This window comes from Kogia breviceps, chromosome 6 (assembly GCF_026419965.1).
Source record: "Kogia breviceps isolate mKogBre1 chromosome 6, mKogBre1 haplotype 1, whole genome shotgun sequence".
Taxonomy (NCBI): domain Eukaryota; kingdom Metazoa; phylum Chordata; class Mammalia; order Artiodactyla; family Physeteridae; genus Kogia; species Kogia breviceps.
The window spans coordinates 81,901,493-81,919,963 of record NC_081315.1 but is presented as its reverse complement, the minus strand read 5'-3'; the positions used below and the strand labels follow the sequence as shown (position 1 = coordinate 81,919,963).

General features: G+C 38.0%; 1 protein-coding gene across 6 annotated transcripts in view; it reads left to right on the top strand.

The window, feature by feature from the left end:
• The window catches only part of SLC30A9 (solute carrier family 30 member 9), a 75,658-nt gene that overhangs the window by 28,012 nt on the left and 29,175 nt on the right, over positions 1-18,471 (top strand). For all 6 annotated transcript variants that reach the window (XM_059065844.2, XM_067036150.1, XM_067036152.1 and 3 more), the window contains 5 exons: positions 802-894; positions 1,264-1,346; positions 8,885-8,943; positions 12,224-12,291; positions 14,589-14,691. In XM_059065844.2, the coding sequence (XP_058921827.1) occupies positions 802-894; positions 1,264-1,346; positions 8,885-8,943; positions 12,224-12,291; positions 14,589-14,691 (406 nt within the window). The remainder of the gene's footprint in view (positions 1-801; positions 895-1,263; positions 1,347-8,884; positions 8,944-12,223; positions 12,292-14,588; positions 14,692-18,471) is intronic.

Genomic DNA, 18,471 nt, shown 5'->3' with positions numbered 1-18,471 from the left:
GTTACTTGGTCCAGACTTTTTTTATTGATGTGTGATAGTTGAACTTATTTTATTTTATTTTTACTTTTTATTTATTTAGTTTTTGACTGCGCCACGCAGCTTGCAGGATTTTATCCCTGACCAGGAATTGAATCCAGGCCATGGCAGTGAGAGCCTGGAATCCTAACCATTAAGCCACCAGGAAACACCCTAGATTTTTATTTATAGGTCTTTTCGTTGCTATTACAAACTTCCTTAGGAAGACCAATGATCAAATTTAGTATGACTATTTAGCAGTGACTTGATGAATGTATAAACCTTTCAGAATTTAAGAGAAAGGAAAATAATTAAATAACATGAAATTGACACTTATTCTTTATACCTTGGTATGTATGAATGATATTACCACTTAGTATTAATCTGGATATAAACAAATGACTGTAAATTTTAAATTTGAATTCTTAAGTAGAGGGATAATACTCTAATCCATGTTCTTTCCACTTTTCACTTTCTTTCTTCATACATCAGACGTTGCAATGGTGTGTCCCAAGCAGATAAAATACAAGCACTAATAAAGGAATTGACTCTACATATTATGTTATGGTATCTATATTGAGCATCAAGAATAATTCTTAGTGTTTCAACTGTCTCTAAGTCACTTTTGTGTACAAAATGTCATGTTTAAATTGCTTTTTACAGGCTATACAGATTTAGCTATTAAAATGAGGATCAGTGTAGTGGCTTTTATCTGCCCTTAATCCTTTTAAGTACATGAACCATATGAACCTTGTCTGAATAAATTCAACATGTTTCTTTCTTCAGTGATCTAGAACAACTTCGAAAAATCAGACGACGAAGTCCTCATGAAGATACCGAGTCCTTTACTGTATACTTGAGATCAGATGTGGAGGCAAAGTAAGAACATAGTTCTTTTAGAATAAAAATACAAGCTGAATTTGGGATTAATAAAAATGTATTTTAGACAGACTCAGAATTTTTAAAATGACATGTTTTAAAAGCAGAATATTTTTACATTTCTAAATTTATCTGAGAGTTACTAGTATGTACTAGTTAGCAAATTTAGTCAAAATTTATGAGAAAATTTGCTGTTGAATTTACTCTTATTGTTTAGATTTAATTTAGAAAAATTTAAGTGCTGTATATTTTTCCTAAATGATCTTATGCTTTGTTGTTAAATTCTCATATAGTTTTAGATATCTAGGTTTAAATATGATTATAATAAAGTCATTAAAATTGTCATTGTTGGTGGTCGTGTGTACACAGATCTTTGGAAGTTTGGGGAAGCCCTGAAGCTCTTGCCAGAGAGAAAAAACTTCGTAAGGAAGCAGAGATAGAATATAGAGAAAGTAAGTATATTAAATTTACAGCTGAGTTAACTGAAAAGCAACTTGTAAGTAAGTAAGACCTGTGCCTATAATAACTATGCCCTCCCTAGTGGTTGCCCACCTCTTGGCTTTGGCTTTGTTGCTTCTAGCAAATACCAGTTTTCATTTTGGGATTCAATTACTTTATAAAAACAGTATTATTTGTTTTCTCCTCTATAGCTTTTTAAAGATCATGAGAGCAAGCAAAGCTAGTTTGTGGTGTCTGTAAGATATATGAATATTAAAACTTAGGGTCTGATTTGAAGATTGTACCTGTTTAAAGGTAAATCCTAGTTTCTAAGGGATTTTGGCCTCTCAGAAAAAGCAAACAACTGTTGAGCATCTTTATATTCACAAATATGCTAAGGAGAGCTGCACTTAAATCCACAGGAATGAAATGTTTAGTTTCTTTTTTAAAAATTTGTTTCTCAGTGAGGTAACATTGGTTTATAACATATATTTCATGTGTACAACATTATATTTCTACTTCTGTTTACCCTACAGTGTGGTCAACACCAAAAATTTAGTTTCCGTCTGTTACTGTACAGTTGATCCATTTACCCATTTCACCCTCAAGTAACCACTACTGTTTTCTGTATCTACATTTTTGGTTTGCTTTGGATTGTTCATTTATTTCATTTGTTTGTTTTTTATATTCCACATGAGTGAAATCATATGGCATTTATATCTCTCCATCTGACTTGTCTCACTTAGCAGATGGCAAGAGTTCACCTTTTTTATGACTGAGTAGTATTCCATTGAGTAAAAATACCACACCTTTATCCATTCATCTGTTGTTGGGCGCTTAGGTTGTTTCCATATCTTGGCTGTTGAAAATAATGCTGCAATGAACACAGAGGTGCGTATATCTTTTCTAATTAGTGTTTTCATATTCTTTGGGTTAAATACCCAGAAACGGGATAGCTGGATCATATGGTAATTTTATTCTTAATTTTTTTAGGAATCTCCACACTGTTTTCCTTAGTAGGCTGCACTAATTTGCATTCCCATCAACAGTGCATATGGTTTTCTTTTTCTCCACATCCTCACCAACACTTGTTTTTTCTTGCCTTTTTGATACTAGCCATTTGAACATGCGTGAGGTGATGTCTTGTTGTGTTTTGATTTGTATTTCCCTAATAGTGACGTTGAACATCTTTTCATATTCTGTTGGCCATCTATATGAAAAAATGTCTTTGGAAAAATGCCTATTCAGCTCCCCTGCATTTTTTAATTGGTTTTTTGTTGATGTTTAATTGGGTTGTCTATATTTTTTGAATATTAACCCCTTATCAGATATTTCATTTCTTTTCCCATTCATTAGGTTGGTTGTCTTTTCATTTTGTTGATGGTTTTTTTTTTTTTTACTGTGCAGGAGCTTTTTAGTTTGATGTAGTCCTGTTTGTTTATTTTTGCTTTTGTTTCCTTTACCTGAGGAGATATAACTAGAAAGATAGAGTGAAGACCAATGTCAGAGTGTACTGCTTATGTTTTCTTCTAGGAGTTTTATGGTTTCAAGCCTTACATTGAGGTCTTTAATCCATTTTGTGTTGATTTTTGTTTAGGGTGTGAGATAATGGCCTAGTTTCATCTTTTTGCATGTAGCTGTCCCATTGTCCCAATTTTCCCAACGAGTTGAAGAGACTGTCCTTCCATTGTATGATATTTGCTCCTTTGTCATAAATTAATTGTCCATATATGTGTGGGTTTCTTTCTGGGCTCTAAATTCTGTTCCACTGATGTATATCTCTGTTCTTCTGCCAATACCATGCTGTTTTGATCACTATGGCTTTGTAATTTAGTTTGAAATCAGGGCACGTGATACCTCCAGCTTTATTCTTTTCTCTCAGTATTACTTTGGCTATTTGGGGTCTTTTGTGGTTTCATAAAACTTTTAGAATTTTTTGGTTCTATTTCTGTGAAAAATGTCCTTGGGGTTTTGATAGGGATGTGTTGAGTCTGTAGCTGAAATGTATTTTTTATTTAATTGGGGTATAGTTGTTTTATAATGTTGTGTTTGTTTCTACTGTACAGCAAAGTGGAGTTCCCTGTGCTATACAGCAGGTTCTCATTAGTTATTTTATACATATTAGTGTATATATGTCAATCCCAATCTGCGAATTCATCCCATCCCTCCTTTCCCCTCTAGGTGTCCATACATTTGTTCTCTATGTGTGTCTCTATTTCTGCCTTGCAAACAGGTTCATCTGTACCATTTTTCTAGATTCTACATATATGCATTCATATACAATATTTGTTTTTCTCTTTCTGACTTACTTCATTCTGTATGACAGCCTCTAGGTCCATTCACATCTCTACAAATGACCCAGTTTTGTTCCTTTTTATGGCTGAGTAATATTCCATTGTATATATGTACCATATCTTCTTTATCCATTCGTCTGTCAGTGGGCATTTAGGTTGTTTCCATGACCTGGCTATTGTAAATAATGCTGCAATGAACATTGGGGTGCATGTGTCTTTTTTTTTTTTTTTTTTAATAAATTTATTTATTTTATTTGTTTTTGGCTCCTTTGGGTCTTGGTTGTGGTGCACAGGCTTCTCACTGCAGTGGCTTCTCTTGTTGTCGAGCATGGGCTCTAGGCACATGGGGTCAGTAGTTGTGGCTTGCGGGCTCTAGAGCACAGGCTCAATAGTTGTGGCACACGGGCTTAGTTGCTCCATGGCATGTGGGATCTTCCCGGACCAGGACTTGAACCTGTGTCCCCTGCATTGGCAGGTGGATTCTTTTTTTTTTCTTGCAGTACGCGGGCCTCTCACTGTTGTGGCCTCTCCCTTTGTGGAGCACAGGCTCCGAACACGCAGGCTCAGCGGCCATGGCTCACAGACCCAGCCGCTCCGCAGCATGTGGGATCTTCCCAGACGGGGGCACGAACCCGCGTCCCCTACATCTGCAGGCGGATTCTCAACCACTGTGCCACCAGGGAAGCACCCTGGCAGGCGAATTCTTAACCACTGCGCCACCAGGGAAGCCTGCATGTGTCTTTGAGTTATGGTTTTCTCTGGTTACATGCCCAGGAGTTGGATTGCTGGGTCATATGGTAATTCTATTTTTAGTTTTTTAAGGAACCTCCATACTGTTCTTCATAGCAGTTGTATCAATTTACATTCCTACCAGCAGTGCAAGAGGGTTCCCTTTTCTCCGCACCCTCTCCTGTGGCTGAAATGTTTACTTATTATTATTATTATTTTTTGGCTGTAGTGCACGGCTTGTGGGATCTTAGTTCCCTGACCAGGGACTGAACCCATCCCCTCTGTAGTGGAAGTGCAGAGTCCAAACCACTGGACCACCAGGGAATTCCATGAAATGTTTACTTTTTTTTTTTTTTTTTTGCGGTATGCGGGCCTCTCACTGTTGCGGCCTCTCCCATTGCGGAGCACAGGCTGCGGACGCGCAGGCTCAGCGGCCATGGCCCACGGGCCCAGCCGCTCCGCGGCATGTGGGATCCTCCCGGACCAGGGCACGAACCCGTGTCTCCTGCATCGGCAGGCGGATTCTCAACCACTGCGCCACCAGGGAAGCCCGAAATGTTTACTTTTGATGAAAGAAATACATGTGGGGGTCAGGGAGCCCCAGAATTGTGGTATCACTATTCAGTTAATGGCTTCCATTGGGTTTCTTTATAGGCAATACAGGTGCTAATATAGGTTATGATGAAATCTTCAAGTAGGGCATAATCCATTGGGGAATTAGATACTTGTACTATACAGTTCTGTTACTCTGTGGAACTGAACGGTAATGTGGCAGGATTAAAGTAGAAATAGAGGGCTTCCCTGGTGGCGCAGTGGTTGAGAGTCTGCCTGCCGATGCAGGGGACACGGGTTCGTTCCCCGGTCCGGGAAGATCCCACATGCCGCGGAGTGGCTGGGCCCGTGAGCCGTGGCCGCTGAGCCTGCGCGTCCGGAGCCTGTGCTCCGCAATGGGAGAGGCCACAACAGTGAGAGGCCTGCGTACCACAAAAAATAAATAAATAAATAAAGTAGAAATAGACATGCTAGTATTTGCAAAAATTAGACTTTTTTTTTTTTTTGGTCAGGCTTTATTTAGGAGGATTCTGCCTTCTTTAACTATATTTCTAAGTTCTGCATAGGACCAAGGCTTAAAGGTGACAATATTTCCTTCTCCTCATGAGTTGGTGAAATTTCTAGGTGGAAATTGTGAGACAGTTGTGGCCAGTAGCACAGGAAGAAAAGGGGTTGGGAGAGTTTTTTGAATGTGTGGGTGTTCAGTGTCAAGAGGGACAGCAGTGGGTAGGAAGGAGATCGGGAAGCACGTGAAGAAGACATGCAAGGAAGGAAAGAACAAAGTAGGCAAAGTCGTGGTGCTCAACTTCACTTTGGCCAGTGGAAACATCTCAAATTGGCTCCGAAGTCCTTTTGTCATAATCCAGTTACTGTTGTAGCATCATTGCTTTTAGGTACAATAAGATGTTTCAGGTTTATTTAGTATATTTCCTGCCCCAGATTGGGAATCAGCTATTTCTGATAGGAGACCCTTTCCTTTTAATAGGAAATAAAATTGAGAGACCTGTGGGCATTAGGGATACTCATTCTTAACAGGTTGGTGTATTTTTAAGGTCTTTTCAGTGGACAGAGCTGGGAAATACTTTTTGTTTCTTAAGAAAAAATACGTAGGTTATTCTGATAAACACTGTTTCTTTTCTTTTTGTACCTCTTACACTGAAATCTTATTTCTTAATTCATTCACATAATTAATTACATTTTTGGTTTGTTCTTATATGTGTATATACACATATAGAGAGAATACAGTGTAGTTTCAAACTAACAGGATTGATATTGCTATCAAGGTGTTTTAAGATTTCTGATTTTCTTTTTGTCATTATTATATATCCCACTAGAGATATATAGTCAAATGTCTATGCTTTAAAGTCACTTTTAATTTCTCATTGTATGGATAAACCATCTAACAGATGTAAAATTAGCTTCATTTGTTTCATTTTGCTTTAGATTTTGAGAAATTATTTTTATTTTATAATTTTGTAAAATGTTTACACGATCCCAAAGTGACCTTTACCAGACAAAACACTTCAGAGAAGTTTAGCTCCCATCCGTCTTCTCTACCCTACTCCCTCTCTCTAACATAGGTAACTGTTTAAAAAATTAGTTTGGGGGCTTCCCTGGTGGCGCAGTGGTTGAGAGTCCGCCTGCCAATGCAGGGGACACAGGTTCGTGCCCCGGTCTGGGAAGATCCCACGTGCCGCAGAGTGGCTAGGTAGGCCTGTGAGCCATGGCTGCTGAGCCTGGGCATCCGGAGCCTGTGCTCTGCAATGGGAGAGGCCACAACAGTGAGAGGCCCACGTACCGCAAAAAAAAAAATTAGTTTGGGGTCTTTCCTGGTGGCTCAGTGGTTAAGAATCCACCTGCCAATGCAGGGGACACAGGTTCGAGTCCTGGTCCGGGAAGTTCCCACGTGCCACAGAGCAACTAAGCCCATGCACCACAGCTACTGAGCCTGCACCCTAGAGCCGCGAGCCACAGCTACTGAAGCCTGCCCGTCTATAGTGCGTGATCCACAACAAGAGAAGCCACCGCAGTGAGAAGCCTGTGCACCACAACCAAGAGTAACCCACGTTCACTGCAACTAGAAAGCCCATGCACATCAACAAAGACCCAACAAAGCCAAAAATAAATAAAATAAAATAAATTAATTTTTAAAAATTTAGTTTTGGGGTTATTTTTTCCATTTAAAAAATGCAATAAAATAGCATAATACTGGTAATTTAGACTCCCCTTTTCATAAATAAAGCATACTGTGCATACTTTCTGTACTTGCTTTTTTTTTTTTTTTTTTTTTTTTAACCTTGATAATATGTCCTGGAGTATATTCCATAGCAGGAAATAGAGACATTTCTTCGTTTCTTTTATAATACTCCATTTTGGGGGGTCCAGTTTATTCAGATATTTCCTCCTAGGTCATTTCCAGTATTTTGCTAGTAAAATAATGATACCATGAATAGCCTTGTTCATATATTAAGGGAGATATTTAAAGTACAGAATTTGAGAAAGCACGGTAATAGAAAAATATTTTTTCCTGTATTTTTAAATTTTGAGCTAACAATGAAGAATTGGTTCTTGTATTTTTTAGTTAATACTGAGAAGGGAATCTTAGCAAACTGCCTTTATCTCATTGCAAAAATACAACATAAAATTTATCATTTTAACTGTTTTTGTGTGTACAGTTCAGAAGTGCTAAGTATATTCACATTGTTATGAAACATTTCCAGAAAATGTTCTTCTGGAACCTTTTTCATCTTGCAAAACAAACTATACATGTTAAACAATTCCCTTCTCCCTCTCCCTCAAGCCCCTAGTAACTACTATTCTTTTTTCTGCTTCTGTGAATTTGACTACTGTAGATACCTCACATAAATGGAATCATACAGTATTTGTCTTTTTGACTAAGTTATTTCACTTAGCATAATGTCCTCAAGGTTCATCCATGTGACAGGATTTCCTTACTCATAAAGTCGAAATCATATTCCATTGTATGCATATACCACATTTTGTTTATCCATTTATTTGTCCATGGATGTTTTGGTTGCTTTCACTTCTTGCCCACTGTGAATGGTGCTGCTGTGAATTTGGGTGTGAAAATACCTCTTTGAGACTGTGCTTTCATTTTTTTTGCGTATATACCCAGAAGTGGGATTGCTAGTTATGGTAGTTTTTAATTGTTTTGAGGAACCTCCATGTTTTCCATGGCAGTTGCAATATTTTATAATTCTACCAACATACTAAAGATTTCCAATTTCTCTACATCCTTGCCTATACTTGGTACTGTTATTATTATTTTTTTGGCTGTGCTGTGTGGCATGCGGGATCTTTTTTTTTTTTTTGTGGTATGCGGGCCTCTCACTGTTGTGGCCTCTCCCATTGTGGAGCACAGGCTCCGGACGCACAGGCTCAGCAGCCACCGCTCACGGGCCCAGCTGCTCCGCAGCATGTGGGATCTTCCCGGACCGGGGCACGAACCCATGTCCCCTGCATCGGCAGGTGGACTCTCAACCACTACGCTACCCCGGAAGCCCGGCGTGCGGGATCTTAGTTCCCTGACCAGTGATCAAACCTGTGCTCCCTGCATTGGGGGTGTTGAGTCTTAACCACTGGACCACTAGGGAAGTCCCTATACCTGTTATTTTCTGTTTTTTTTTTTTTTTTTTTTTTTTTTGATAGTAGCCATTCTGATGGATGTGAAGTGATACCTCATTGTGGTTTTGATTTGCATTTCTCTGATGATTAGTGATACGAGCATCTTTTCATATGCCTGTTGGCCATCTGTATATCATCTTTGGAGAAAAGTATTCAAATCCTTTGCCTATTTTTTAGTCAAGTTGCAAATTCACATTTCTTCTAATAACATATTTTTGTTGGTAGCTAGTAGAAGATGATTTAACATAGTCTTAGAATAATTGTGTTAATCTAAAATGTGACTGATAAGCATATGTATGACCTAAATGTATTGTGTAATTCTTTTCTTATAGGGCTATTTAGAAACCAAAAAATATTGAGAGAATATAGAGAGTTTCTGGGAAATACCAAGGTAAGATATCTTTCTGTTAATGTTATGTGTGTATATGTTGCACAGAAAATCCTAGTATCAGTCCATGGTGAAAATCTAGTATGTCTGTGATCCTGTACCAAAATTTTCTTAAGTAGACTGTAATTTACTGAATTACAGTCTCTTTGCTTCTGTTTTTCTTAAAATTAAAAAAATTGGGACATAAGTTCTCTTTAAATTCTTAACTGTTGTACACATAAGCATATAGCTGTAGATGATTTATTTTGTTAGATTTTTAGCAAGATTTAGTTCTTTTATATGCCTTTAATTTCCTTTATTCTTTTTCCTTCTACTCTTAACCTTGTTTAACATTCAAAGTGCTAATCCTCTGCTTGTACCCAAGAAGCTCAGCCCTTAGAGGAGAAAATTGCACAGCCATTTTGATGATTTTTTTTCTTTATTATATGAGTGTACAAAATCAATGGACACTCAATATTTGTCAGTCTTACTAAACTTCCATAGTATGTTCACTCTCCCATTCTGTGAGATACTTATTGCATACCTTTTCCTCTCTTCCCAAACTTCCTGCAGACTCACTTTCCCTCTTCAGCTGATGACCTTGTTTTATATTTCATTGAAAAAATAGATCTAATCTGATAGAAGTAACTTATCTTTCCATTAGCAGATTTACTACCTTATTGACAAGTGTGCCAGAATAACTCTGTTTTCCTTCCTATCAGAAGGAAATTAATATTGGGACCAGTATAGAAAATTTACCTTTACTGTCCCACTTCTTTATTTTATTTTTTTTAAACTAGATTGCCTGTTTATTATTAAAGGATATATAGTTCAGGAACAGCCATATAGAAGAGGTGCAGGAGGCAAGGCATGTGGGAAGGGGCTCAGAACTTCCATGCTCTCTGGGCAGCCACTCTCCCTGAATCTCCACACATTCACCAAACCCCCTCCTTTCAGGGTTTTATGGAGGCTTCATTACATAAGCTTGGCTGATTAAACCACTGGCCATTGGAGGCTGAACTCAATCTCCAGCCTCTTTCCTAGCACTGGAGGTTGGAAAGTTATAACCCTCTAATTACATGGTTGGCTCCTCTGGTGACCAGCCCCAAATCTTACTTTCTTTTTCTTTTTTTTTTTTTTAAACTAACTTTTATAGGAGTATAGTTGCTTTATAGTGTTGTGTTAGTTTCTGCTGTACAGCAAAGTGAATCAGCTATATGTAGACATATATCCCCTTTTTTGGATTTCCTTCTCATTTAGGTCACCACAGAGCACTGAGTAGAGTTCTCTGTGCTATACAGTAGGTTCTCACTAGTTATCTATTGATATTTTATACATAGTAATGTATATATGTCAATCACAATCTTCCAATTCATCCCACCCCCCTTCCCTGCTTGGTGTCCATACGTTTGTTCCCTACATCTGTGTCTCTATTTTTGCTTTACAAATAAGTTCATCTGTATCATTTTCCTAGATTCCACGTATAAGCGATACTATACAATATTTGTTTTTCTCTTTCTGACTTACTTCACCCTGTATGACAGTCTCTGGGCTCATCCACATCTCTGCAAATGGCACGATTTCATTCCTTTTTGTGGCTGAGTAGTATTCCATTCTATATATATACCATATCTTCTTTATCCATTCCTCTGTTGATAGATGTTTAGGTTGCTTCCATGTGCTGGCTATTGTAAATAGTGCTGCAGTGAATATTGGGGTGCATATATCTTTTTGAATTATGGTTGTCTCTGGGTTTATGCCCAGGAGTGGGATTGCTGGGTATATGGTAGTTCTATTTTTAATGTTTTAACAATTTTTATTTATTTATTTATTTATGTCTGCATTGGGTCCTTGTTGCTGTGCATGGGCTTTCTTTAGTTTCGGGGGCTACTCTTTGTTTTGGTGCATGGGCTTCTCATTGTAGTGGCTTCTCGTTGTGGAGCACAGGCAATGTGCGTGCTTCAGTAGTTGTGGCATGTGGGGTCAGTAGTTGTGGTTCGTGGGCTCAGTAGTTGTGGCTCGTGGGCTCTAGAGCACAGGCTCGGTAGTTGTGCATGGGCTTAGTTGCTCCGCGGCATGTGGGATCTTCCCAGATCAGGACTTGAACCCTTGTCCCCTGAATTGGCAGGCAGATTCTTAACCACTGTGCAAACAGGGAAGTCACCAGCCTTGTTTTTGTTCATTCTTCACATGAAACTTACTTCTGTTTCAGAATCTTTGAGTGTGTTATATACTCTGCCTAAACCATTTTCTTCCAGATTTTTCATGGTTGCCTCCTTCTCATCATTGAACTTCTTTCCCTCACTATTCTAACTAAAATAACCCTCTCCATCATACCCCCCCAACACTATTCTCTTAGTCTCTGTTTTAGTTTCTTTATTATATTTATCACTATCAGATATGCTGGACTTAGATCTCTATCTTCCTATACTAAGCAGTGAGATCTATGAAGGCAGGGACTCTTGTTTTCTGTTGTGCCCCAGCATCTAGACCTGTGCCAGGCATATAGTACTTGTACAATAAATATTTCTTGAGTAAATTACATAAGGCAGAATATATGACGTGCTTCAATAGAAAAGTAAAGTACAATAATAAATGTGTAGCAGTGTGGGGGACCAAGGAAGGCTTTACATAGAAAGGTGACACTTGGCCAGATATACAAGAAGGTGAGTAAAGCTTGCCTAGGTTGCAGTGGAAGATGATAGCATTCCAAGGAGAGGAAAGAGCAGGAGAAGAAACACAGAAAATATAAATTCAAGGAATAGCAGAAGAACATTTGACTGAAGAAAAATATTTTCCCTGAATATGTTCTTGTTTGATTTTCTTTTGTTTTGGTGTGTTTTGAAATTAAACACATTGTTATCACTTGATGTCCTTGGTCTTTAGAGAACAGTCATGAGGTAAATTAGAGCAACAAACTTGTTGGCTTTGGCTGTTCCTTGTACTATAAGTTAAGAAGTTGCTCAAGAAATGGGAAAATTTTAGAGTATTTCAGTGCAGTACATTTTTATCACTTCTGGTTTTTATGTAACCAACTCAGAATTTTTCCTGAAGTAGGCAGGAAATGAATTACAAGGAAATAAACAATTAAGGTTCTGCAAAAGGACCCACATGTGCTTTCAATTTCCATCTTCTCACATCTTAAACAGGAAATTCTAGAGAAAAAGAATTAAATAAGTAAATCTAGTTGTTTAGAGGCATTGATAAAGGAGGTATTTTCTGGTGTGTCAAAAGTCACTTATTAGCATCATAATGCTTCTCTGGGAAATGTTAGAGATTTTTTGTTTTTGTTTTTGTCTTATAGCCACGCTCTAGAACGACATCAGTTTTTTTTAAGGGGCCAGGAAAGGTGGTGATGGTTGCCATTTGCATGTAAGTACTGAAGTATAAGCCTTTTAAAATAGAAATATTTTTAATGTATATATCCTTGAATGTATAAATTTATTACTTGGTATCTAGATAAAGATAAAGGTGCTATCTGAAAATTTTTCTCTCATTTACACTGGCATTTATAGAAGTCTTTTTTAAAAAGTTGAATTGGCCAAAGTTATTTTTAGAGTAACTAAAGCAACCTGGGTTATAACTACTGAAGAGTACCTGCACTTTTATTTTTCTCCCACTTATACTTGGTAGAGCATAATTAATGCTTTTGCCTCTTTCTTCTTCTTTTTTTTTTAACTTTTTATTTTATATTGGAGTATAGGCAGTTAACAATGTTGTGATAGTTTCAGGTGCAAGCAGAGTGACTCAGCCACACATATACATGTATCCATTCTCCCCCAAACTCCCCTCCCATCCAGGCTGCCACATAACACTGAGCAGAGTTCCCTGTGCTATACAGTAGGTTATTCATCTTAAATATAGCAGTGTGTACTCCTCTTTCTTCTTGATTCCTATTAATTTGCCTACCTTTTATCTATTTTACTGAATAATCCAATTTAGGATGTTTGAGCATTAATTCCATAATTCATTAGTTCTTTTATTTCTAAAATACATATGTTACATGTGTCAGGAATTTTGATATGGTCTGGAAATGTAAAGGCAAAATACATAATTCTTATCTTCAAGGATTGGAGGGACACTAGACTAGAATAAGTCATTTGTAATAATACAGAAAAGATAGTGGTAGTAGGGATGGAGAGTCATGGTTAGTTTCAAAAAGTATTTAGGTGGTCTGGTTAGCCATGGTGCCCAGGTTTCTGGTTTGGACAATTGGATAGGTACTGCACCATCAATGAGAGAAGGAACGCTGGAAGGGAGGGGGCAGGGTGGGAGTAAAGGAAATAATGAGTTCCTTTTTGAGTTTGAGTTATTTATAGGGCACCCAAGGGGAGTTGGTCAGCAGAATTAATTCTGTTCATTAATAAAACAGGATTAACAATGAAAGCTTTTTACATTGGAGGAATGTATGTAATGTATATAAACTGCTTAGCATACTACCTGTTACATAATGTGTACTTAATAATTATTATTGTTAGTATATATATGGCTCTGAAGCTCAGGAGGGAGATCTGGATTAGAGATATAGAATCAAGAGTTATTAGTATATAGATGATAATTAAAGCCATAGGAGTAGTTAAGATCACCTGGAGAATGTGTATGTAGTGTATGAGGAAGGAAAAGCTCTTCAGAAAAAACCTTGAAGAATGCTAACATTTAAGAAACGGGTAGAAGAAAAAGAGCCTGCAGAAGAGACTGAGGAAGAGTAAAGAGAAAGGTAGGAAGAAAACCAGGAGTATTGTGGAAATCAAGGAAGACAGTGTTTTCAGAAAATAGTGGCAAATGATTCTGTGAGATTAAGGAAAATATTAAAATGTTTTCAGGAATTTAATAGCAAGAAACAGTTGATATTTGATAAAAACAATCCTATGAGATGTTAGCGGCAGAAGCCACTGAGTGGATTAAAGACTGAGTGCAAAGTGTAGAAAACTAAGACAGCAAGAGTGGATATAATTCTTTCAAGAAATTATTTGAAATGGGGGAGAGGAGAAAAGGGTAGCTGGAAGGGGATGTACAGTTTCCTCATTTATAAAATGAGGATGTAGTAACTACTACAATGTTAGCATTTGTATAATAGAGTTATAATAAAACATGGTAAGTGACTATAGTATATAGTGCCTGAGGTAAATTATACTAGTTATTACTGTTGGAATCTGAGCACAGCTGGCTTCCTCAGAGCTAACCATGTTTATTTTAGCATGTATGGCCTTCTCGTATGACACAGACTATTATGTCTAGTTTTGTCTTCACCTCTGGCATCTGCCTAATTAAATAAACCGACCTTCACCAATGTCTTTCCTTTGACCCTGGCCTACTGAACAATACCAAGTGCACATAAGACACATAATTTCCTTTCTGATTCCATTTTGTTCATATGTAGAACACCCTCTTTTCTCATCTTCTCAAAACGTACTTAAGTAATTTGCTGGCACGTATCATGCCTCTTTCATTTAAATATTTAATGAAACCATAATCTATATTCTTCAAATTTGTACTCCTGTTGCCTGAAACATAGTAAATCTTAAAGGCTAGGGATTCATTCTAATTTAATTTGAACAGAATCTTGTGTGTGTGTGTGTGTGTGTGTGTGTGTGTGTATAAATTAAGTAAGCTTTTGATGGGAATTTTTATTTAAACCTATGCTAAGTTGTTTTCTCTTTCTCTCCTAGCAATGGATTAAACTGTTTCTTCAAATTTCTTGCCTGGATTTATACGGGTTCAGCAAGTATGTTCTCAGAAGCTATACACTCTTTATCTGATACTTGTAATCAGGTGAGGGGTAAAAGCTTCTTTCTTATTAAAGTAATATTTTTTTTGAGGCTTTAGTCTAAAAGTTGACATATTTAAAAACGGAATGATTCCTATAGTTGGGTTGTAGAAGAAAGTGAAAGTTGTTTTACTTTTGAATGATGACGTACATAGAAATATGACATAGTATTTGAAAGCAGGTTAGTACACTTTAAAAACTTTTAATAATCAAATATGAAGTGTAAGATTATCAGTCACAGAGGCTATTGTAGAAGAGATTCTTATATTATGTAGAAATTTGGTTTGTGAATATTAGTTTTTATAACCGTAAGAGCCGGTGGATTTAAGTGTTTTGAATAAAGATATAAAATAGTCACATGTGATTGATGAATTATAATGATTTTCACCTTAGACTAGTATTTTTAATTTTTTAATTTTTTTATTTTTATTTTTTTTGCGGTACGCGGGCCTCTCACTGTTGTGGCCTCTCCCATTGTGGAGCACAGGCTCCGGACGCGCAGGCTCAGCGGCCAGGGCTCACAGGCCCAGCCGCTCCGCAGCACGTGGGATCTTCCCGGACCGGGGCACGAACCCGCATCCCCTGCATCGGCAGGCGGACTCTCAACCACTGCGCCACCAGGGAAGCTCTTGATTTTGAATACTACAAATCTAAGCCTTTTTAAAGAACACAACATTTCTACTTGTATATCATTTCACATTTTAAAGAATGTGGCCTGTTAAGGAGAAAACCTTTTTAGTATTTATTTATTTATTTATTTATACTCCTGTTATGTAAGAACAGATTTGGGAGAACTTACAATAAAAGACACAGGTATAATAAGAATATTTAAGACAAAGTTAAAAATAATAATAAAATGGTAAGAAGCAGGGAGAACAATCTTAATAAAATTAAACCTGAGAACTCATGTAACTGTCAAATGGATTAAAACGTTTTGTAAAAGTAAGGAAAGAATACAGACATTTGCTATTAGTACTAACAATCATTCTCTTGAATTAAATTTTTATACTCAGTAAATATTTAAAACTACTATTATATAATATTTTGCCTGCTGAGTCAGGGGAGAGCAGGGTGAGAGAGATATGACACACAGTACCTATTTTGTTGAAAGCTTATGTGAACATAAGAAAATTAAAATGTGAAAATATTTGTACATTTGGCCAAGGAGATATGTACATATTATTAATTTTAGTATTAGTTGTTATTTAAAACATTGTAGACAATTTTTTAAAATTAATTTATTTTATCTTTGGCTGCATTGGGTCTTTGTTGCTGCCCATGGGCTTTCTCTAGTTACGGAGAGCAGGGGCTACTCTTCGCTGCAGTGCACAGGCTTCTCATTTGTAGTGGCTTCTCTTTTGGCACTAGGTACGCAGGCTTCATTAGTTGTGGCAGATGGGCTTAGTTGCTCTGTGGCATGTGGGATCTTTCTGGACCAGGGCTTGTACCCGTGTCCCCTGCATTGGCAGGTGGATTCTTAACCACTGTGCCACCAGGGAAGCCCTGAATACAATTTTTAAGTGTCTGTACTCTGAAATACTATTTAAGGATTTAAAAGCATGTGGTAGATAGCTATATACTGATCTGGAGTAATAACCATGATATGAATAAAAATATCAAGTTGCAAAACATTATGTATATAACTTATGTTTCTAGCCACGATGGACTAATGGGGATTGGACTTAGTCTTTTGCTATAAACAGCTAAAAAACTAGACAAAATATATTAAACAATATTTTCAAACATTGGACAATAGCAATGTAAGACCATGATCCCTAAGGAAGGGGAACAGGTGAATTGAACTTTGTGATTTCTCTGGTGTTTTGCTTGGAGGCACATTTGGGATAGCGGAGCAGGGTGGGAGACCCATCATTGAGTTGAGAAGGTAGAAATTAGGGTTAATGAGTCTGAAGTGGCTAGAAATCACAAAGCTACAGAAGTCTACATAGGGTTTTCCTTGAGTGGAACCTTTGCTGAGTGTTAGATTACACATGTGTAGGATAAAGCTCCATGAGACCAGGCAAAGAACCATCAGGGAGCGATAAGCTGAGTGATTCCCAGAGTTCACAATGGGCTTGGATTAATTAAGTTCTGACGTTCTGAGATAGAGAGTCCTGATTGATTACCTAGGCCAATAGAAGGCTCAGACCTTAGTAGTAGGGCTAAATTATCTTAGTTGTAAAGACTATTCTGGAACAGGGGTCCCCAACCCCCAGGCTGCGGACCAGTACTGATCCGTGGCCTGTTAGGAAGCGGGCCGCACAGCAGGAGGTGAACAGCGAGCTAGCAAAGCTGCATCTGCCGCTTCCCATCGCTCGCATCACCGCCTGAACCATCCCCATCCCACCCCTCACCGCCCTGTCTGTGGAAAAATTGTCTTGCACGAAACTGGTCCCTGCTGCCAAAACGGTTGGCAACTGCTGTTCTAGAACCTTTCTAACAAAGCTCTAAGGGATCACACTGATTTACAAGTAACTTAATTACCTGTGAGAACAAAACCCCACATGCTATTATAAGGAAGGCAAAATCCAGACACACAGTATAACATTCACAATGTCAGCATCTAATAAAACAATTATTAGACAACTGTGAAGCAGAAAGTCTGACTCACAACCAGGAGAAAAATTAGTCAATAGAAAGACTCAATTGACATATGATAGAATTACCGGAAAGGGTTAAGTGGTTATTATAACTACGTTCATGTATTGAAAAGAAAATATAAACATCATGAAAAGAGAAATGGAAGATACAAAGAAGAATCAAATGGAACTTTTAGAGCTGAAAAATATATCTGATGTGAAAACTCCACTATGTAGAATTAACAGCAGATTAGACGTCATGGAAAAAACGATCAGTGAACTCAAATATATGGCAGTAGAAAACATTCATACTAAAACTAGAGTGAAAAGAGACTAAAAACGATGAAGGGAGCCTTAGACCTGGACATTATCAAGAGAATTCTATCCAACGTTTAACAAAGAAATAATACCAGTAGTACACAGACTTTCAAATATAGAGTAGAAGGAAACACTTTTCAACTCTTCTAGTAAGACTATACCTGATACCAAAACCTTAAAGTTCTTCCAAGAAAAAAAATACAAACCAGTATCGCTCGTGAACATAGATGCAAAAATCCTTAAGATATAATCACATTGAATCTAGCAGTACACAAAAATGATAATACATCATAATCAAGTGAGTATTATTCCAAGAAGCAAGGTTAGTTTAACATTCAAAATCAATAGAAGGTTATTATACAAAAGTCAGTTGCAGGGGCTTCCCTTGTAGCACAGTGGTTAAGAATCCGCCTGCCGGGCTTCCTTGGTGGCGCAGTGGTTGAGAGTGCGCCTGGTGATGCAGGGGACATGGGTTCGTGTCCCGGTCTGGGAAGATCCCACATGCCGTGGAGCGCCTGGGCCCGTGAGCCATGGCTGCTGAGCCTGTGCATCCGGAGCCTGTGCTCCGCAACGGGAGAGGCTACAACAGTGAGTGGCCCGCATACTGCAAAAAAAAAAAAAAAAAAAAGAATCCGCCTGCCAATGCAGGAGACACAAGTTTGAGCCCTGGTCCAGGAAGATCCCACATGCTGCGGAGCAACTAAGCCCTTGAGCCACAACTACTGAGCCTGCGCTCTAGAGCCCACGAGCCACAGCTGCTGAGGCCCGCGCGCCTAGAGCCTATGCTCTGCAACAAGAGAAGCCACCATGATGAGAAGCCGGTGCTCCGCAACAAAGAGTAGCCCCCGGTTGCCGCAACTAGAGAAAGCCACTCACAGCAACAAAGAC